Source organism: Cololabis saira, chromosome 2 (assembly GCF_033807715.1).
Source record: "Cololabis saira isolate AMF1-May2022 chromosome 2, fColSai1.1, whole genome shotgun sequence".
NCBI lineage: Eukaryota > Metazoa > Chordata > Actinopteri > Beloniformes > Belonidae > Cololabis > Cololabis saira.
In genome coordinates this window covers 12,816,989-12,840,331 of record NC_084588.1, presented here as the reverse complement: position 1 = coordinate 12,840,331, position 23,343 = coordinate 12,816,989, and the positions used below count along the sequence as shown (strand labels likewise).

Sequence of the window (23,343 nt, the reverse complement as noted above, 5' to 3'; positions counted from 1 at the left end):
GACAATGTGCAAATTGTTTACCGGTACATGTGGGGTACTGGATTGAGATTTTTAAAGGCCAAGCAAGGCCCAGAATAAATCCCTGACAAGTTGGGGAGGAGATGTCAAGGGTGGAGCAAGTTGAAACAGAGCAAAGGGGATATTTGAATGATGTTACCCCATTTGTCACAGGCAGCTCTGAAGGGGAGGGTCCGGGAATATCAGGAATGCTGTATTATGTGGTTTTTTTTGGACATCCAACGCCTCTTTACCTGAATTTCAGACTATACTAGTAGGAGGACAATGCTTGTCAACAACAAACAATGTTCTTCTCAACAACGTGTTTCTGCATCCCAGAGACTGAACTTTTAGCTGTGAGTTCTGGTCAACATTGTTTCTTAGAAATCACCTGTGTTGCATACCTGGGTTGCATGTTGTGTCATCAGCACAGTTGTTGCCAAGCTACTTACAAAAGATCCCAATGTGTTCATGACTAAATATATACTACCTTTATTGCAGTTTTAGATGCCGCTCTGTCTGCTAGATTTCTTACATTCTGTTTTTTGTATTTAATTCTTTTACTTATTATTTTTCCTTAAACATGTATGTTGTGACAATATGATTTATTCAAATTCAATTCAATTGCCATCATATTGTTAACTAGCTGTAAAATACCCTGTGATAAAAGACTAATCCCAATTTACTCCATAATGTTCACACAGTTTACGCATTCATACATTAAATTAGTGAAAAAAGTAGTTATTTTTTGTCGGCTTCACTGTGGTTGAGTACATGTTATACCACACCTCAGTGGTGCGAGATCTCTGAGTTTTGTCTGAAGGTAAAGCTTGCATATTTTTGACATAGGTCTGTTGTCCCCATGGCTAGTTTCTATTTTGCTTCAAACCCATACACTGTTCTACTTCAAAAGTGTTTAAAATACATTTGATCTGTACTTACTGGCATCTAATAATAGACCCAGTATTGTTAACTTTGGAAAGTTCCTTTTAATGAAAAGGTCAGTTTAATAGGGGGGGTTCATTTGACACTAAATGTAGTACTGCCTGGGTGTTGTGAGGGGATTTTACTGATGATTATAACTTATGACAAGTCACCTTGACATGCCAGGGTCGTAAAGGAGCAATGGAGGCTGTTAAAGGAATACTGTAAATGTAATTGGCTGCACAGTCCAGAGACACATTCTGTCTGAGAAAAGAATTGAAGTATTCTTTCAAGCAATACAGTCTTGAATTGACAAAATGACTTGCGCTTGTGGCTTTTCTTTTCTATTTTCAAAATGGACAGTGGTTCACACTGTCTTAAAAAGTACTGTTTAATATTTAAGGTTTTGGAGGTAGTACCATCAAAGAAATAAGATAATTAAAATGGGCTCAAATGTCACTGGCTTAAAAAGAACGGAAAAGACAGCAAAAAATGAAAAAAGGTATTATTGCAGACTGCATCACCACCTGCTGTACCATGCAATGGAAAAACTAGCAAAAGATGTTGGCAGAAATTTTAGTGAATAAGTTAAACGAGTTGATTTTAAAATATTATCACTTACAAAGCTTGTTGTCTCAGAGGTTAAGTTTCATCTTAGATGTTACATGACCTGATTCTTTTGGAAGACAGAAGAAAGAAGCACCCTGTGCTCTTGGCTAACTAAAAGCAGATGTTTGACTTCCTGGTGGCTCTTGTATATGTTCTTGAGCACATTCCTTCTCACCTCCTCCGCGTGTTTGCCCTGCTGTGGTTGCCTTTGCGCTGGATGTCTATACAGCTGGACTCGAGAGCACGGCAAGCCAGTGTGAACCTGAACAAGAGTCCCAATGGTGATTTTTGTTGGCTCGGGTTCCTGTGAAGTCAAGACAGCTGGAAATCATTCCCCCTGTCACTTTGGCTCAAGCAAAAACCCTTGTTGAAGCAGGCTGGCGGCCTGTTGGGTCTGGACATCTTATCGTACTCCTCCCTTAACTCCTACCGTGATTATAGGTCATCAAGTTTGAGCTGCAAAGCTTTGTCTACAGCTTTGGCTCCAGGTCAGTGATGTAACTGAGTTTAAAGTTTCAGGGCCTGTGGTGTGAAACTCTGGTTTCCACTGCTCTCTACTCTTTAAGATGGCTGAGGAGAATCAGACACTTCCACCAAAGCCAAATCATTTTTGCATTCAGTAGAGGAAGAAGGAAGAAGGAGAAGTAGTATGCGAAGTCTTATGGAACACTATGTCTTGGACATTTGTATTGAATGTACCCATGCCATAAAAAAATACATAAATGAATATGTAGCGCCTCAGGACTAATGTGAAGGACTCTGGTGACCCTTAAAACAAATTGGGGCATGAGCACATACTCTTCTAGATGTTCCTGCCAGGAAGAAATCCCTTGAACTTCTCTCAGGGGATTTGCTTCAACAGCAAGTCAATCTTTCCCTTTCAGGTCACTTGGCCAGGGAGGACGTATAACTGTTCCAGCAAATTCAAATATTTGGGCTAGACCTCTTCAAGCATGATGCAGATTTTCATTTCTACGCATCAGCACGGTGTGAGTCAGAGCTCTACATCATCTGGATGAAGTTCCTGGGGGATTCCAGTGATGATCTGCACATGAAAAATCCATGACTTTATACAGTAGATTGGTGCTTCTTAGAATCCACTAATGCATTTTGAAATCTGTTGAGAAACATTTCTTAAATTGGCTGAAAATCTTGTTTTGTATGATTGTATTGATTTCAGTGTTTGAACTTCTATCAGAGGGTTTGTTTTTGCTCAGCCCTTAAACGCATTACTTTTTGCAAGGTTCACTTATGTCAATGTAAGAACTGTGAAACAAAGGAATATATATATTTTTTATGTTACCTGTGTCTCCACAGTGTTTTTATCAATTATATCTTCTGATTTTGAGATACAGGCAGGGGAGAGCAGGCTGAGAACAATGGAGGAGGTTTGATTACAGTGGCTGTCCTGGATTGGCCCACATATGCAGTGCATATGGATGCAGTCCTTATATAACACGCTGTGATATTTCTGCTTTGGCCAGCATTGTATTTTTAGCAGACTGACAACATGGCAAGGATGCGTGTCATTCTTTGGCCTGTCACATGGCTCTAACGGGGGAGGTGAGACTGCAGAGATCTCAACTGCTTCAAACCTCTCAGTAACTGAAATGCGTACGCTTTTTATCTTTGTGTATAAGCGCATAAGCGGGGAGTGAAGTGTGCATGCTATATTCCATGAAACAAGAAGTGTTTTTTGCCACTTGAGTCTTGTGCAAAATCTGTCTGAATCATATAAAGCTGGAATCATTTAGAAGAAACAGGAGAGCTAATGTCCTGGTATACACTAGCCCCTTTCACACAGAGATTCCGCAATATTGGTGTAAAGAAGTCCTGCCAATACGCCGCCTTTGTTGGTTCACACAGAACCATACAACGCCGGCATAACGCCGCTCCCGTCTGTAAATTCACACAGCATGCCGGCGTTCCGCAATCAGAGGCGTGACGACAGCGTCAGCGTCTAGTGGCATGCCGGCATGCCGGCTGTGTCATTCACACAGACCCCGTTTCGGCTCTGTGACTACCTCCGCTGCCGGCTTATTGGTGGGGCCACTTGGCCCCCCCATTCCGCCTCCGTGACTTTCACACAGAACAGCGAGGCGGCTTAAAGGCGCAACGTTCCCGCCTCGAACTGGCTGTGTGAAAGGGGCTACTGATACTCTACTCTTCATTTCATCAATGCAAATTACATCATAGTTTTTAAATTTGTTTGTATTTGTGTTTTTTCTGATGCAGACTTATTACAATTCTAATTCCCCAAATCCTGGGATGCTGTTTAAAATGTATATGCAATAATTTGCACATCTCGTAAAGCCATATTTTATTTCCAACAGGATTTAAACAACATATCAGATGTTAAAACTGAGGCATTTTATTTTTTCATGGAAAATATTTTGAGTAACAGGGGATGTTTACCATTTAGTAGCATCCCCATTTTTCTTTTTCTTTTTTTTTTTATATAAAACAACTTTATGTAGCTGTCTGGGAAATTAAGAGAGCTGCAGTTGGTAGTGTTCTCATTCTGGTCTGACACAGGATTCTAGCTGCTCAACAGTCCTGGGCTTTCATTACATGATTTATTTATATTTGTGAATGCTCTGCACTGCAGGCTGACCAGTTCAGCACCTGGACTCCTAACTTCTTTTGTGATGATTTCGCATTGTCATGTTGAAATATGCAAGGCCTTCTCTAAAAAATACATTGTAGTCACTAAGACATAGCATTCATGGTTTCCAAGAAGAATTTCAAATTTTGATTCGTCTGACCAGAGAAAAGTTTTCTATTTTGCGGCAGACCGTTTCAAATCGGCCCGGGTTGCTTTTCCGGATCCTGTTCGCATGTGGCTCCGCTTCTTTTCTTACAATAGCTGTCAGCGGCATTTGAGGATTGGACAATGGCGTGTGTTTACATGACAGTGATGTCCGGAAATGTTACTGAGTCCATGCAGTAATTTCCAGTAGAGAATCATGTCTGTTTCCAACGTAGTAGTGCCAGAGGGCCTGAAGATCATGAACAAAAAGTTTTGACCTTGACCATGTCTTTCTGCACATAGTGATTCTTCTTGATTTGCTTAATCTTTTAATGATATTATACACTGTAGATGGTGGGGTTTTCAGAGCCTTAGGGATTTCCCGTTGAGGATTTCTTTTCTGAAAATGTTCCAAAATTCTTAAATGTAATTTGTCTCAGGTTGGTGAACTTTTGCCTGTCTTTAGGGGCTCTCCCTCTCTTTTATACACAGCCATGTTACAGACTTGTTGCCAATTTACCAAATTAGTTGTCAAATGCTCCTTCAGATGTTTTTTATTTGTGCCAGTTGCTTCTCCAGCTTTTTCTTGCTCCTGTTCCAATTTTTTTGAGATGTGCTGCTGCCAATCAAATTCAAAATGAGTTAATATTTTCCATAAAATAGCAAAATGTCGTAAGTTTCAATATATGATATGTTGTTTATCCTCTACTGGGATTAAGATATGGGTTTGAGAGATTTGCAAATGATTGGATTCTGTTTTTAATGTACATTTTACACAGCATCCCGGCCATTTTATGAATTGGGTTTGAACTTGATTGTAATATTGTGGTTGTAAAAATGTAAGAATGTACGTTACTTGCATCAATATACTTACACAGTTACACAGATGTGCACATGCACACTTTTAATGGCAGAAAAGGTTGTTGGTGCATCTTAAATGTGTATAGGAATGTGTGTTTGTCCCATCACTGTGAGCTTCCCCCGCACTTAATTTCTTAATTTAATTTTGCTGTGTTTCCCCTCCTGTCTCCGCTCATCTATTTCTCCACAAGGCAGGGAACACTTTCTGATAGTTTGAATAAGGATACAATTATGTCAATGCATATGGTTATGATTAAATGTGTTTATTTTAGCCAGCTGAATGTCCACTTGCATCAATGTTCCAACATATGTTTCCATTTTAAAATGAGAAATAATTCTCTTTTGGGGATTTTAGTATTTTTTTTTCTTTTTTTTTATTATTTTGTTGTTCATTTCCTCTGTAAGCATTTGAGAGAAAAAGTAAACATGCGTCCCATTGCTGTTCTATTAGTTCTCAAGTGTGTTGTAATGCAAGTGTCCCAGGAACATTCATGATGCTCTTCTGAATGTCAGACAGGAAGTTGAACTTCGACTGTGGTCTTGGCCTCAGTGTTCTGAGCAGATGTGTCGCCCTTAAAGCTCCCTTGTTACTCTTGGTTAAACTGATTATTCTCAAGCTGGAAACCAAAGGCTGGAAGTTGGCATCAAGGTATATTTAACAAGTGGGATGATGTCTAAGAATCTTGATACAATACCAGTAAGGGGTGGTACACAGGTGCCACCGTATGTCTTATCACAGTTAAGCAGGTGTCGCTTGGCAATGGAAACCAACTCAGCACGCTGTGACTGCTCCTTCAACGGTTTCCCACAGTGTGCAAACGAGGAGGTGAGAGGCATTTGTAAATCTGAGTGTAAGAGCCAGAAGACACGGAAACAGCCTTTTCGCACCATCTGTTAATAGCTGGCAAAGACACCAGAAACACATTTGTTCCGGGTTTGGAAATAAACATAGCTCATTGACCCTGCAAAGATCCTCCAATCATATTAAAAAAACAACCTTTTCTTCACCACATTTTTCCCAAACAGCTTGCCTTACACAGAATCACTTATTAGATGAAAAAGAAATGACAACAACAAAAAAAACCATTGTCCCTGTAATTAGAGTATGTAGATAAACTCATGTGATTCTGCTTAAATGACAGAAGTTAAAATCTGCATAATCACCATCTGATAAAAATGCTTTTTGTTAATGTTGTTATTAAAACTATCAACATTGCAGAAGATACCCCAAAATAACAATGCACAGATTGAAGCAAGATAGTCGGTCATTGGTGGAGGTCAAAGTAAAAGAGCGAGAACTCCTCTTGACTTATAATGACATCTCTCCCGATGAGGTGAATGTACGGTGGTACTAACAGTGATTTATGTGGCTGCGGTGGCAGCTTGAGTCCTGCTTGCATGGCATCACACAGACAAGAGTCGGCAGCTTTTTCTCCTTCCCCCTGATCCAACGCATTAAGTGTAGTTAACACACCCTGCAAAATAAAGCCCTGTTCCCACACCCTCTTATGTTTAGAATCACAGGCCTTTCACAGGGAATAACTCTGTTAGGGTAAGGGATTAAAAAAAGGGTTGTTAAATTGTTGTTGCAATGAAATAATAAGAAACATCACCAAACCGTGCCATTAACTAAGCAATAGAAAGAGAAAAAAATAAGAAAAAATTACAATAGCTCACTCTTTTCTTTTGTATATGTCTGTATAAGTCTGTCTGCATCTGCTGCTTCAGAACACACTTTTCACACCTTCTTATTGCAGCTTTTGCGTTCTTGTGTTAACTGCAACACTTTGTACAAAAATACTGGCTGTGTTAAAGTTTTATGTTAACCCACACAGACGTATTCATGTCCTGAGGGCTTGTGTTTATGAGCCAAACTGAGACTTTACAACACCACACCCGTGAAAATTAAAACTGTTATGTGGAAGAAGAAGAATACAATCACTCTGATGCTAGTGGACTGAGAAATAATTGGGTGAAAATGCCTGAAAACAGTTATTTGATGACACCTGAAAACTGTTAATATTATATTTGTGTGCTCCAGTCCTTTTTTTATGTAGTATACATTTTAACTGGATACAATATTAGGTTATACAACTGTAGCACCCAACCCAAGTAGCTAGGTATTAACCCTTTGTTAGTGTGTAGTACTATGGGTGGGACCCTGGGAACATTAGTTACGACTAAAAACTAATATTGGTAAACAGGAGGAAAAATAGTAATCAGCTTTTACCTTCTAGACTTATGTATGATTTGTACTTATGGCGGAGCGTCCACTTAGTAGGAAAAATATGAATTACTTTGGCGTAAACCCACTAAGAATAATGAACTTTAAGCTTTTAAACCTTACTCAAGTCTGTGTAACCTCTAGAATGAATTGTACCTTAGGAAATAATATAAGTATGACACAACAGACGTTTAGAGTCAAACTGAGAATTTAGTAATTAAAAATATGATTGGGAAAAGAATAAAAGCAAAATTAAGGTTTGTAGTGTGTTTCAGTAGACAAAAGGTATCAGTGACTTAACAAACTCAAACACAGTTTTCAAGAATATCACATTCAACCAACACATTTTACCTTACGAGGCGCAGTTAAGAGTCTGACCTAGTTTTTGGTATACAATTCTTTTGAGTTCAGATATAGAGTTGCAGGCCTGATAAGTTGCTTGGGTTCATTTTGATGGCGGCGTCACTTCGAAAAACAAAAGGAAAATAAAATGTACGTGCTTTATTTTACTCACAAATCCTTTTGGTTTGGTGTGAGGGCTAGTTGAGGCCTTGTCCATCGCGACAACATGGTTGAAGTTCCGATTGTTGGAGTTAGATTGCACCCCACAGCTGTTTGAATCATGTAAACTCATTTACTTATAGTATACCTACAGAATTGCTATTAACTTTCACTAAAATTATAACATGCTAATTCATGTTTAGTGTTAGACATTTTATTCACTCTTTCATTTCGTCTAAGCACAAAAATCCTATACATCGAGTACGCACTCATCACATGGTTAAACAGTCTAAAACAGGAATGTAGACTGCATCCAAGAGAATTTTATGACCATTTTCCCTTTATATATATATTTGTATATATTAGCTTATTTTCCCAGCCTCCTTCAGACAAAACGTGGCAACCAAATGCAGCAGGTCTAGATGTTTTTTTTCACTTCACATTTCGATCCCGCCCTCATACACCTGTTTGGACATTTGATTTATATCAACCGAGGTAATAAAAGAAAATGCAATATTGATGTGATCAGCTGTGGAGAGTTCGCCTAACCGGAGGACGTGACGAAACAATAGGGACAAATAGTCAGTGCGCCATTCAGTGGGTCTGCACCACATCTTTATTACAGTCCCCCCCTAATCACTGACGGGCGTTAAATTCAGTCCACAGCGTCCTACGGTAAAGAGGATCCCCTCATGGGTCTAAGAGGTGGTCTGGTCTTGCCCTGCTCTAACCAGGCTAGAACAGTGCTAATGTTGGAGTCCTCATGTTGCCTTGACTGACTCAGTCAGTGACGCAGAGAATATGTAGAGTGCTGCAGGATTTTCCCTGAGGGGTCATGGTCCAGTACCATTTTCCTGACGCCTAGCAAGTTGATATGCCCACATTATAGGTGCGTTTCCGCTAGCGGGAGTTCTAGGTAGATTTTTTTGGGGACCAGGGCGTTTGCACGTGTTTCCATTACCAGGAACACCCCTGTAACGTCGCCTTCAGGAACCTTTAGTGGGGGCAAAAAAAGACCTGTAGTAGGAGAGAGACGTTTTCGACCTAAAGCGGCTACTTGGTGGGTGGTCTCTGCTGATTGGGTATTCCTAAAGCAGGCAATCACGTTCAGCCCTTTCACGTGAGCTTAATCCATGTGACCACAAATCATTTAAGCATTTTGACCAGAGACATTTTGCGGGTAGAGAACATGAAAAAAACGATGGCCGGACTGACGAGTCTGTTCAGGTCTTGCTGTCATATTACACCAATATAGAGGTCCGGTGGGGGGTTTCTTTTAATCTCAATCACTATGACCACGATGTATGTTTAAAAAAAAAAAAAAAAGCAAATAGCATCCGTTGTTTACGTGTTGTTTCTTCTTTTCATTCTTTTGCTGGCCACTTGCGAACTGCAAAAATGTGAATTACCACCTTTCTTGTAAGGCGCTACAGTGTAATGGAAACACGCCGGCTGAAGGGGCCGAGGAGACGATTGGCTCTGTAAAGGTTCTTGTCCGGCAGTTTTACCCTGAACTCTTGCTAGTGGAAACACGCCCACACCACAGCCAACAGCTCTCTATCAAAGGTGGACCATCTTTTCTAGACATGTGTGAGAGCTTGGCTAGGATAGGCCACAACACGTTCAAGTCCATTCACTACCTGTGCCAGAATCGTCCCCACATAGTCCTTAGATGCATCAGTGTAAAGCTTGAAAGGTAATGGCCATGTGATGCGGAACTGCTGCTCTGTTTTATCCAAAACATAATCCCTTTGTCTCTTGTTGTCATTGTACAAATCCTTAATTGTGATCCTCATGTGACGCATCTCATCTGTTAATTTGTCCAACACTTTTTGAAGTCCATCTGTAACTGACACAGACTGCACAGGGAGCCCTGTCCCATTGGCATGCATGCTGCCATAAGTACTCACACAGTCCCTCTGTAGAGCTTCTCTAGCGTTCTCCCATCTTTCTGCAATGGTCAGGGCTTCTTCCAAATCCATGGCTCCCTGCTTCAAAGCTTTCAAAGCAGGATCCAGACCAGCGTGAAAGCGTCTGAATTTTTCCTCTCCATGTGCTGCTTCCCCAAAGTCCAGGAATGCCTCTGAAACCACATCCGCAGCATAAACCTTCAAGCTTTTACCTGGAGCACGGGCTGGAGCAGACAGGCTGGCTCTGAAACTGTCCATGAACGGTCACTGTCCAAGTTGCTGCTCCAAGTCTCTCGTATGTGGCACTGTAATCCGATTTAACCACCTCTGGGAGGCTGTCCCACAAGAGAAAAGCAGACTTGCTTAAGCACATTGGGAGGATACCAGCCAGCTCGTCATTGCCACCACTGTCATCTCCCACCATGGCTGTGCCAGGCACCTCCACCTGACTCCATCAGCCAAGGAAACATTGGCTGCCGTCGCCTGTGAATGGAGCAGATACACTTTGACATCCCAGGAAAAAAATTAACCGAAATCGGTGTGTACTTGGTTTGAAAAGGCCATCGTCGCCACACCACAGGGCACAGGCAGAAGTACAAACGTAAACGATTCGCTAGCTAGCTCGGGAACTAACTGATTAAGCTGACAGAGTCTTGCAAGACGTTAAAACTAATTAACGAGCCAAACTCACGGTATCAGAAACCATCCCGTGCCACCACCAATGTAACCTAGCTATGGGGGGTTTGCCTAACTGAAGGAAGGGTATGAAACGATAAACAGAGACAGGACACCAGTGTGCCTTTCAGTGGATCCAAGCCACGTCTTTATCCACACTTGAACTACAATTCCTAGCGGTACCTAGTCTGCTGTGCCTCTTCTATGGCACATCTGGAGGGACATATATCCTCCTCAAAACCTCTCAAAATTCTGTTCTATTGACAACACAATAAGTAAGGTTGTGGAAAGAGCACGCTTTTGAGATGTAAATTTCCCACGAGATTGAGGCGTATAAAAAACAATATTTTACCAAATTCTTTTTTACTATACATGAACACAATTGAAAGGATAGATTAATTTGTTGTTTTTTTTAAATCGGGATTTTAACTATATTAAATTATAGTATTTCAATTTTAACCTGTATTGTCTGAAATTAATACTTTGGAATGGGCTACACAACATTACAGAGTGCACATATTTCTTTACTGCATACTTTGATTGAAGATCAAACCACCAACTAACCAAAAAAAAAAACAATACTCTTTTGTAGGACTGCAGCATCGCATACTTAAGTCATTTTTTGAGTTAAATCATTGTTTTTCCTCACACCATCAAGTTTCTTCTCAGGTGTGTCTTTGACCCAAATGCATTTTTTTATTTTGTCTCACACTTCCACATCAGTGCTTCTGCTTCCTCTGTGCTCTGGAAATAGGCAAAGTGACCGTGACACAGCAAGTGGTCAAGAACAGACCAGGATGAAAGCTGGGAATGATAAGATCCTTGTTCTGTCTTCAGTCTGTGAGGAAGGTGTTTGCTGAGTCTTTCTGAAAATCTACTTGTTTTGTTGGACATTAGCCATTTACATGAAAATGATAACATCAGCGGCTCATTTTGATAATGTTGCTTTAAAATTATTGTGACAAAACAGGTGGGTGAAAGTGATTGTGAGGGGTGTCATTGATGCGTCCCTTAACAAAAGGCCTATTTATGACTTTAAAAAGTGTATTGTCATTATTCTTGCATTGTTCTCCAGTCTTATATCAGTATACCTTTAAGCTTGGGCTTCCTCAGAAATTGTAACCGAGGCTGTGAATGCAGGACATGCCCTTTTAAGAATTTATTAACAAAAAATATCATTTTATCGTCCTCTTTAACGTGCTTTATAATGTCACAAGGCCTCTAAGCTCACATTTTAGTCAGGCTTGTAATTGAGGCAGAATTTTAAGTGGGAGGAAACACTCCACTGCTCCCTTTTCAAAATGCACACTCAGGTCTGTGCAGCCAGCCAGGCTTTAACTGGGTGGTTTCACTCTTCAGAATTAGAGAAAGGTTCAAAACCCCAAACACCACCACTGCTCTGTCCTCTCAGGGCTGCGTGTAACCTTGAGTCACGACATTCAACCCCCATCTGAGCCAGTCAGTCTGATAACCACCTAACATTTAAACCCCTGTCCTGGACCTAATTATATATCCTCGCCGGTTCACATTTTTACCTTTCTTCTAGCTTCCCTTCACTAAGATTTATAACTGTCCGTTTTTTTTTTTGGTTTGTTCTATAGCAAGGACACATAAATTGCACCTCTTTCTGCAATAAAAATTAATCTCCCGTGCCTGCTTCTCCTTTCCTTCCTGTTTCTCCACGTCTCTTATTCTCCTTCCTTCTGTAGGCAGTTGGCGGGGATGGGAAATGATGGAGGACAAAGGCCCTCGTGTAGCCGACTACTTTGTGGTGGCTGGTCTAACAGACCCATCCACACCTTTGGACCAGGAGATCCACTTTGATGATGTCTGTCACAAGACGGCCAAGCCGAAAGCCCCCATCACCGATGTGACGGTGGTGATCCGCTCCATCGGCGAGGAGGTTCCTCCGGGGTACACCTGCATAGAGGCCACGCCCACCGGCCATTCAGCCGACCTTAACAACGGTGGCCTCATGGTGCCGCAGATCTTCCTGTGCTACAGGCGAGGCCGCGACAAGCCGCCACTCACAGACTTGGGGTGAGTAATCGAGGAATATTGATCTTCAATTTGGATGCCAATTTTGGGTTTTAATAAGGCAGCGCCACAAAATAAAGAGAGATCAATGTGTTGTTTCAGCAGATTTATTAAGGAGGTAGATTTGTGTCTTAATTATTCAATCAAAAAAAAGATTGCTTCAATCAAAAAATATATTTTCAATTAAAAGAAAATTCACTTCAATCAAAAAAAAATTATTTCAATCAAAGAAAAAAAGTATTTGAATGCAAAAAAATATTTGAGACTCCAAAAAATGCATTTGAACACTGTTTTTCTTTGATTGGAAATGTTTTCTTTGATAGAAATGAAGTTTTTTTGTTTGAGGCAACTTTTTTGATTGAAGTAGTGTTTTTTTATGTTTGGGCCATATTATTGGTAGGACATTGTGTCTTTATCATTTAATCAAAGAAGAAGTTGCTTCAAAAAGAAAAATATATTTTCAACGAAAAAAAATCACTTCAATAAAAAAACTTTTTCAATCAAAGAAAAAAAGTGTTTGAACGCAAAAAAATATTTGAGGCCCAAAAAAATTGCATTTGAACACTTTTTTTTTTAGATTAAAATCTTTTTTTTTCGATTTGAAATTATTATTATTTTTTGATTGAAGTGAAAAAAGTTCTGAAGTGAATTTTCTTTTCTGGATTGAATCATTTTGACACAAACATCCCACAGTGGGCAGATGCTTTTTTTTTTTGATTGAAGTGACATTTTTTTTTCATTGAAAATATATTTTTTGATTGAATAATTAAGACACAAATTTACCTCCATAATTTATCAGGAAAAAGTCATTTTTGTAACCTCTGTTTGCTATTTGCTAGAGTGCAGACTCTTTTTTTCCCAGACTGAATGACACATCAATCTTCTAAATACAGTCCTGTCTCTTAGCAAGCAAGCCAAAAAAGCCATCAGGTATGCTGCTGAAAGGAGCATGCTGGAGTCATGGTAATCCTCAAAGGCTTGAATCAAAGGCAGCTGGACTTCCTTTTCTTGGTTTGGAAGATGTTTCAAACTCACTATAGGGGGACTGGTCTGAACTGATGAAGCCTCTTGATGGAAGTTGAAACGTCTTCAAGATCCAAGAGGAAGAAGTTCAATTGCCTTTGATCCAAGATCCAAGAGGATTGCTGGAGGGAAGATATTATACCCATGTCCTCTGCTCTTGTCCTTCTTTTCATTTTTTTCTCATGGAACAGAAGCACTGGTCAATGTTGCATTATTAATGTTATATTGATGCAACATGTACGTCTCTGTCTTAATCATGTTCCTGACAGACAGAAGTTAAGAGGATACTTTCCTCCTAATGAGCTTCCTGCCTGCTTCCTGGCTGCCTTTCTGATTGGTTCAGAACAACAGCCAGGCAGTATATTGCCACAGGGCTAATAAAGGACCAAATGTTTTTTTTTTTTTTCAATCAAAAATGGATTTAGGTTTTGGTTCTTCTCCCACCTGGGTTTGTTGTTCTTTCCTCTGTTTAATTGTTTAATTCAAGTTAGCACATTATAGGGAATGATAGACCTGTCCAGCTGTCCTAATATTTTCATTTTTACATTTTTTTTAAATAGTAACGTTGCTAAATACAAAAACACCTAAATTTAAAGATTACACGTAAAGTAAAAGGACAATTAAACATAAGCCATAATTGGCAACACCAGTGCTTCTGCATTTAGGTACGGCAATGCCGCACAGCTGAGGCCATTATCGCTCATTTTGTGGTTTAAAATAAAAAGCATTACATTGAAATTAAAAAAACAAATGATTTCTATTAGGGATTTTCAACCAATTAAAAATTGGTGCTGGCGCTAGACCCAGCTTCAAATAGGTTCTACAAAGAACTGGCTTGCTTTTCCACTAGCTGGAGAGCCGGGACTGTACGTCTTTTACTACGTCACCCAAGTGGAAGCATGAAATGTGTAATGTGTAAAATCCCTTAGAACAAGAAGAATGGAAAACAAATTTCGTATGCGCAGACTTGGCCCTAAAAATCTTTGGAGCCCAGAATCGACTTTGTGCAACTTTCCATCAACATCAACGGCGTTTATGTTTCAGGACAGAAGTAAGCCTTTCGCGAGTCGTGTGTTTGCTGTATCGTACGTATATTTTTGATTGCATGGTTTAATCAGTAGCAAAGCATCCAGAGTTTCTCGGTTGTATATGTTTTAGCCCTTTTAGCGGTTGCATTGCTTTGGTTGGTTGAATAATCATGCCCCCTGCCGTGATATAGCAGTCCTTGGATCTGGCCTAGCAGGGTTATGGGACCAACGTAGCAGCTTTTTTGGCACCGAGTCAGTGCTTCCTCGCAGCCAGATGTTGAGAAACAAACAACTGGTGCAGAGTCTGGCACTATCACCAAACTATCCCAGGAACCGCTTTGGTTGAAAGAGGCCTATACATCATACATTTAATTTATTTTTTAACCAGGGGGGCCAACTGAGAACCAAATTCTCATTTGCAACACCTTGCATCATACCCTATGTTGTAGCTTCATGTGCTGCATCTCAGAAATGTAACTGTGGACCACAACAGCTTTCGATTATGTATTTCCTGCTACACTTTTCTGGCTGCTACAACTTCTAGCGACAACATTTATCAGCTACAGCTCACACACAATTTACGATTCAACCATCGTGACTGAAGTGGAGCACTTCAGTCACGATGGTTGAATCCAAAACCGACCCCACTCACGCTGCAATGACTGAGGGGATTTCTGCATAGGGAGATATAAAGATAAGCTGATCGGCAGAATGAAATATTAGATCCTACTAGCATGATGTTGGCATTGTTCATGGTGAAATCGCTGCCAGAGATAAAATGCAATGGATCCCCACTGGATAATGTAATGATCATCGATTATACACTAAGTTTTGTTATGTATTGAGTGCACCATATAGAGCACCACAGTTGTCACTGCACATTTGAATAGCAGTACAAAATGGCAATCACACTATGTAGTGAGCAATGAACACAGCTCACATCTGAGGAGCTTGAAGGAATTGAACAAAGAGAGAAGTCAGTGTTAAAAACTACAGTGCTGCACAAAGAACCCGTACTGCCAACTAGCACAGGGTGGTATAATTACACAGTGACGCAATCACAACAACGCACAAGTATAATGGGCATCTATACCGACTCTACAATTGTGACTCGGAATCATTCGTCAGCTATATCCATGCTTCAAACGTCCAACCAATGACGTTTGAAGCGCATCGCCTCTCCTGTAAGTGATAATAAGTTGCAGAAGTGTAAGTAATTAAGTTGGTGATAAAACTAGATCAAATAAAAAGGATCAAGTTTTATCAGTTCGTCAGACCACAAATTCAAAACAAGCCTTTCGACTTTAGACAGCAGTGTATTTTTTCTATTCCAGACGCTTGTTAAAGACCAGCCAGTAATTCGGTTCAATGCAAGCTGAGTTTCTGTTGTCATTTTAAAACAATCCAGTTTTTCTCCCGCCTTTTATATTCTGTTCCTTCATGCTGGATGGAACGTTACAAATTCTGTCCAATACATGTTTTTTCTCTGTTATAGTGCGACCAGATGCATCCATTCAGTTGTCCCAAAGAATGGATCGCTCCTTGCAGAAATGTTGTTTTGTTTTTCAGACTGAATCAAGATGAAATGATTGGGTGCTGCCTTCAGAAATGTTATTGGCAAACCACTTACTGAGTCTCTTTTGTGCGTCACGTACGGTTTCTATGTCAAATAATAGAATATGGCTGGCTCTCAGAAGTGAGGAAAGAGGTTCCTCTAGGAGGTTGCACTTCGTTCCCTCATGTACAGTAGGTCTTTAGTCTGTCATTCAAATAGTAAATGCATGATTCCCCTTTGTGTTAATCATGAGGAAATGCATTTCAGTTGAGGGACTAGCGGGTTGTAGAGTACACAAAGGAAGCACAACAATCAGAACTAATAATTCTACGAGATAATTAGCTATAGAGGTCGGCCTTCCATGTGTGAAACGTATATGTATTTAGAGATGAGCTTTTTATTATATTAAAATCTATTTAGGTGTGTAATAATTGTCAGATTTTATTTAATATAATTATTTTGGGGTTTATATGTATTGAGATTTTTTTTTCTGTTATTCATAATCCGATTTACAAACCCACTCATGTGTTTGATTTTAGTATAATCTCATTCGGATCAAGAAGTAACTGATTACGACAGCTTTTCTTTCTTCCCACTCCTTTTGTACGACCACTCACTGAAATCAACCAAAGCTACATTGTTTTCAGTTGGGATTTACAGTAATGGGGATGAATGAACATCAGGTTAGACAGCATTCAATCACACGGAGGTGGGAAGGTGTTTGGGAATCCCGTCCACAAGTCCACCCTGATATTCCCTGCAGGTGTCTGGCTTTCTCGAGGTCTGCACTGTCCTCCAGTTGTCCTTCCAGAGATGATTTACCACTGCTATTAGCAAAGCATTTTTACAAGCTGTTTTTCTTTTTCAGCTGTCAGCTTTCCAAATGCAAAAGTGATCCAGAAATACTGAAGTGCTTAGCTTTAGAGAGTGCTTTTCTCTCAGCCTGTGCAGCAGTTCCCCAGGGCTGCTGTTTGTGTCTGCCCCGAGGCTGTTCCCCATGGTGACTTTGCTGCGAAGTGAAAGTGAAGCCCCCGCTACGACTCTCCTCCTCGTCAACATCTTTAAAGCGTGTGAATTCAGCACTTCATCCTACACACCCACGGCTGGCAGAGGAAGGTGGTGACATTGCTAAGGAGGCTCATTGTTGCTTCTGACACAACAGACTGCCCTGCTTATCAGGCACTGATGCAGCCACTCTGCTCTCCCAGAATCAGCAGGCTCAGTGTGCTGATAGCACAGAGAGACCACACTCCGCTGGAACTGGGAGGACCAGCGTGAAGCTGAGCTCTGTTTGCGTGAGCAGAAGTCGTCATTGATTGCATCACTCCAGCACTACATGTGATTAGGAATTGCCGCTCGGTCTGCAAAGAAAACAGCCGATGTTGTTTTTGACATTTTGAGTTCATTTTGTACGTTTTACCGTAGACCTTTGACTCATCATGGCAAGAAAAACCATTTAAACAAGGACTTTTCTTTAAACTGCCGGGAACTTACACCACCACAGCTTGGACCTGCATATATCAGCCCAGTCATTTCTGTTTTTAATTACAGTTGCTTTTATGAGTCTTAAAGGAAGACAAAAAAGCACAACATATAAAAAAATATTGTTCTTTTCAAGTTTCTTGCACTGAAAGGGAATAATCCTAAAAGACAGTGTTGGAAATGTTGCAAAAGCCTTTTGACCTCCTTATATAACTGGCTGTTGGGAGGGTTTGGTTCCAGGTCTCAGTATGACAAACACAAGGTGTAGTACCTCTGATATAGACTGGTGGCTGGGACTGCACTTTAACAACAAAAATCAATTTCTTTTAAATAACAGCAGAATGAAATAAGCAGAGCAAAATCATTCAAGAATCAGGACGAAGATACAAATTCTCCAAGCTTATAATATGTTAAAATATGTCCTCTTTCCAGCTTTCACAGGACACCTGCTGAGTTCACTTAAAACAGAGTGCATAATAAGAGATATTTTACATTTCCTGCCTCAGTTATGCACATTTGAGTGTAGTGTGTGCCAAACTAAAGCTGCACTGGGTGGATATGACTGTCAGTGTGATGCACATGAAGCTGAGGTGTCTAACATTAGAGAAAAAAGGAAAACTAAAACAATCTTATTGTCTTTTTTTTTTTTTGAAACGGTGATTCTTCGAGATCCGTTTCCATAGCAGTAACATTTACTGGGAAAAGTGTGGTTTATTTGAAATAAGAAGAAGATGGTAATTTTTCAGGGAGCAGGAAGGAGTAAACATGCTGAATTTGTGCCATCTGAACTGCATCCCACAACAAAGCCCCTGTTCAAAAACAGCAGACGCTGCAATCTCTTTAGTCGCTGATAACTTTGCAACAAGCAGAGCTCGCTGTCAGTTTTGGGTTTGGATGCAGCTTGAGCTCGCCGAGACTCCTGGGATGTCTGAATACACGAGCTGCAGTCTAGCAGGTTAACAGTGAAATTCTCATGTGTTACAAAGAAAATCAGGTAACGCTGTGTTGATAATTTGCTGTCGGTGAAGGAGCAGAGTTAGAAGATTGTGCATTACATCTAAGCTGCTCTCTGTTCACACTGGCAGTTCAGAATACCTTGCTAAGAAAAAAACCAACAGAAGCTGTGACGTAGGCAGCGCTGTAGTCGAGTCGTCTCACTTCCAATCCTCGTCTGGTCTGAAGTCATTTGTATTCGAGTCTGTGTAGAGTTTAATCCAATGAGCCAGCTGATTCCAGCTTATTTAAAGTACTCAAAACTCCTTTTAATTATGTCTCAGTAAACATGTTCTCTAAATTAGAAACCTCGATTACATGTTTAAAGACTAAAACTCAGCTGCCTTATTGTTTAAAAGGGAATCACAGTGATTTACATTAACTTGCAAATGAACAGCTTAACTATGAGGCCAACTCCACCACTTGACGGTACCTGCTAGTATCAACTGACAAACTGTCTCCGCTAACGTTGCAGAGTTAACCTCATATTAACATCACAGCTGCGGCTCTGCGTGGCAGCAGAAGAACAGCAGTCTGAAAGAAGACAACAAAAGTGAGATTTAACTCTAGTTCACAGGTCAGCATGACCCCCTTCACAGCCACGGAGAGATGAAAATCAGTCAACTTTCTCCAACTTACGAGTCTGAATGCAAAACTAGGGCTCGATTTTTCATCCGGACTTAAGTAACACTGATTTTGCAGATGTAGTTGCTCTCATTGCTAGTCACACTATCTTACTTTAATAGGGCAGATATGGCAGATTGTCCATGTCTGTCAATCACTGCAAACTGGGATGAATTCCTCATTTTAGATTCGATTTAAGGTCTCCGCCTAACTGGCTCAAAGAGATCATATCTGCAGACGTGTCATATTATTGTGCTTATTAATCACATTTATAACTCCGTTTGGATTGTTCTGCCCGCTCCTGCAGTGTGCTGTTTGAGTGGAAGGAGCGGCTGAAGCAGGGCTGCCACCTCGTCCAGACCACGCCCTCCGGTCGTCCAGCCAACATCAGCGGAAACTCCTCCCAGCGCATCTACATCACCTACCGCCGCGCATCCGAGTGCCAGCCACACGCCGCTCTGGCCCTCACCGACATCTGCATCATTATCCCCAGCAAGGGGGAGTCGCCCCCGCACACTTTCTGCAAGGTGGATAGGAATCTGAACAGCAGCATGGTGAGGATGACACTGGACCCTGGAAGAGCACGGAGCTTAATCACGTTCACAAAACTTCTTCTCACAATTGGCATCTTCCAAATATTTTCTGCAGCTGCAAAATCACTTTGCTTGAGGCATACTTACATAAATAGTGTGGCACCATTAATAGCCGGACTTGTTTCCCTGTATTTGAAAGTATAATTGTTCACATCTCTGCTGATGTAGTTCTTGAGAGGAACTATTGAAAAAGAGGAATCTAATTTAGAAGGTGGAGCCTAAGAGGAGGTGAGTATCTCAAAAACGTCAGATTCATTTTGGTTACCGGCTGAGGCAGAAATGTTCTCCTTTTGGAGAAAACTTGGCAGGTTGTTGCTCTTGTTGTCTTGTCATGTTGCCAGAAGGAAATATGTAAAAACATTCCTCTTAAGATTACTCCGAAGGGATTTTCCCATTTTCTTTTTTTTCTCCCTTGATCACTACTGCAGCAAGGTTTAATGAGGTTTTGTAGTAAGTTAGTGGAGTACAAACAACAAATACATTCAAACAAATGTAATATCAGTGCAGATCAGATGGAAAAGACACTATTATTCGTATAAACGGCACCGAGGAGCAAAGAAAGACAACCTTTACACATGAAGAAGCCACTGGAAGAGCCATCAGTGAGGGTGTCAACAAGAGAGAAACAAGGCAAACAGTTAACACAAACATGAAGTGTTTGAGCCAGAGAAAAAAAGTCCACAAAGTACCAAAGAACATAACATTGTACTTGTAATAATGACAACCCAGAGTATGGAGACTAACGGAGAGGGCTGGTGCTCATTGCATCATGGGAAGTCCTTCAACAGCGTGGCGTTAATGTTGTGACATGATGTTTCTTCTTGGACCGTAGAGGGTCCACATGTGTGATGCAGGTCAACACTCTATTTTGTCATCTCGCTCTTGTTTTCAGTGGGGCTCCTCGGTCTACCTGTGTTACAAGAAGTCTGTGGCCAAAACCAACACAATCGCGTATAAAGCAGGTAAGCCAACGTAACCCTGATGCACACACGTCCAAACGAGGATGTGAACCTCGGAGATGTCACAATAAAATATTTCTGTTAATACTTCTCCATCTTCAGTTCAGCTAATAATTAATGACTCAGAGGGGGAGAAAAACTCAACGGTGTAAATGAGCGTGGGAGTGATTTTACAGAACTTTTGATGGCTCCCTTCTGAACTATTAACCAGAACTTGATGAGTCTGACTTCATGGATATTTATTGCGTTAAATGTTTTGGCTGTTTCTGTGTTTGCTGCAGAAATGTTTGTAGGGGGAAGTTTCTGCACGAAAGCATTCACTTACATCCATCCCGGCAGGTTCAGGCTTGTTGAGGGATGCTGATCCCTCAAAAGCAGGGTGATGAGATAAGCCCTCGCATGCCTCTATTTTTCCTGTTAAAGTTTTTAATTTGTTACTATGTGTTTAACGGATTATTTCCCAGGAAATATGTTTGACATGGTGGTTCCAGAAAGACTGGGGGGAAAGTATTTTTCTGATACCGCTGTTTGGTTCAGCGGCGGTCTGGACGGATGATGTTTTGTTGCACATGCCTTGAATATTCAGCAGACCGTGAATAGAGTTGATTTTATCTGTTTCTCACTGATGCGCTGGATGAGTCAGTCCACAGAAATGAGATTTATTTTCAACTTTTCAGACCAGGAAAAATCGAGCTCTCATCAGTCTTTGAGATAACTTTAAGAATGTGACAGTCTATCTTCCTTTTTTCCCTTCTTTTCTTTTTTGATGAATGGTTTTCATAGCAAAATAAAACATTGTGAGTGAGCACACCTTGAGGTAGAGCAATGTATGTACAGTACAAAGCATGTATTAGTGTGAATAATGTAGTAGTTACATTTGAAGTTTTACATTTACTTTAAACATATGTGAACTACATTTCCTGTGTAATACGTTAATGTAAAATCCTCCTTTTTTTAATGAACGCTTTTGTATTTGCAGCACTTTGCCCTTTGGTTAATATGTTGGTTTTACTTTTGACATTTTGACTTAAACACCAAATTAAAAGGAGTAAGAGTCTGATCTATTACTAGTCGCGTTTCCACTTTTTCTGCAAACGAAAACTGAAACTCACACACTTCAGGCATCGAATCCACTTAGTCTGGGAGAGTGATTCACAAAGTACAGCGAGGTCACGCTGGTGTTTGTGACCAAAAACATTTAAAGGGTCATTTGAGCAGCTCCACCAGCATTTACTCTGTTGACCTGAGTCATTTCTGTTTTGTGAGAATTTTTATTTTAGCTGCAATTCAAGTTTGGTTTGGAACATTCAGCAGTTTTGTGTTTAGTTGCATAATTGCAACAAGTTGAACAATTCATCGCCATTTCAACGTCAGTCAAAGTAATAATGACTGTAATATATATATATATATATATATATATAGATAATGCCAGAGACTTTATGGAGGTTTTTTTCTGCACCAAAGTTTTTTTAGGAGTTGTTTGTGTAATGTAGTTAGAGTTCAATTAAATAAAGTCACTTCACTCTTTCTTTATTGTTTCTGACAATGATTTATTACCCGCAGGTCTAATTAAAAAGCCCCAATTCCCCGATTGCATTTTACAAAGTCCAGCATTTATATCGGCAGGACTTAGTGTGCTGAAACATTTAAGATTGTTATTTAACAATTTATTGGACATTTAATTTTGTATCCACATTAACTTTGTCTGGTAATTAAAGGGATAGATCGTTCTGAAACTGAATTGAATGAATGTATTTTTTTCTCTCCCATGCAAGGTTTATTCAGCAGATATCCAGAGGAGGACTACGAGTCTTTCCCCCTGCCAGAGTCGGTCCCTCTCTTCTGCCTTCCCATGGGGGCCACGATCGAGTCGTGGCCTGCAAACACCAAATACTCCCTGCCCGTCTTTTCCATCTTTGTCCTAACCGGAGCCTCTGGAGAGAAGGTAAGATGAAAAAGCGGGATCACTTTTCTACTTTAGCGCATCCCTTTTTGGACTCATTCAGATCACTGGCAGCAGCATCAGATCCCAGAGTGTTTGCCAGTGACTGCTGGGGGTCTCCAACGGCCTGTAACCGTCGTCTGTACAGCTGCCATTGTGGCAGACTGTCTCACTACAAGAAACCACAACACGCTGCCAAAGAGAAGGAAAAGTGGGTCGAGCTCGTTGCAGTTGTTCAGTGTCACAGTATTTATTTTCCTTTCTTTTGCAGGAAGAACGTACAAATAGTTTTACATTAACAGCACTTTACTTCAGTATAGTTTGTACTGTTTATTCAAAAACTTTGAATTACAGTCTTACAAAATATATATTATACTGAGTAGGACATAAAAAACAAAAGAAAATCTCACCAGATCCTTACCAGCTCTTAAAATATAGGTAAATGCAACCTGAGAGCAACAGTTGTCCACAATATATATTAAACCTTGTAATTATTTTTTTGACACAAACAGCCAAAATAACGGAAACAGAGTGAGAAAATCTTAGTTCAACTCATAGTTTAGTTTATAGAGCACCTTTTTAACCTTATCTCGGTTCTACAAAGCACTTAACAATGTGTTTGTCATTCATCCATCACAAAAACATTCATGAGGTGCC

General features: G+C 40.4%; 1 protein-coding gene across 10 annotated transcripts in view; it reads left to right on the top strand.

The window, feature by feature from the left end:
• Positions 1-23,343, top strand: part of LOC133458284 (C-myc promoter-binding protein-like) — a 99,853-nt gene that overhangs the window by 19,192 nt on the left and 57,318 nt on the right. For all 10 annotated transcript variants that reach the window (XM_061738037.1, XM_061738092.1, XM_061738074.1 and 7 more), the window contains exons 2-5: positions 12,160-12,490; positions 19,500-19,746; positions 20,678-20,747; positions 22,520-22,689. In XM_061738037.1, the coding sequence (XP_061594021.1) occupies positions 12,180-12,490; positions 19,500-19,746; positions 20,678-20,747; positions 22,520-22,689 (798 nt within the window). In that variant the 5' untranslated portion in view covers positions 12,160-12,179. The remainder of the gene's footprint in view (positions 1-12,159; positions 12,491-19,499; positions 19,747-20,677; positions 20,748-22,519; positions 22,690-23,343) is intronic.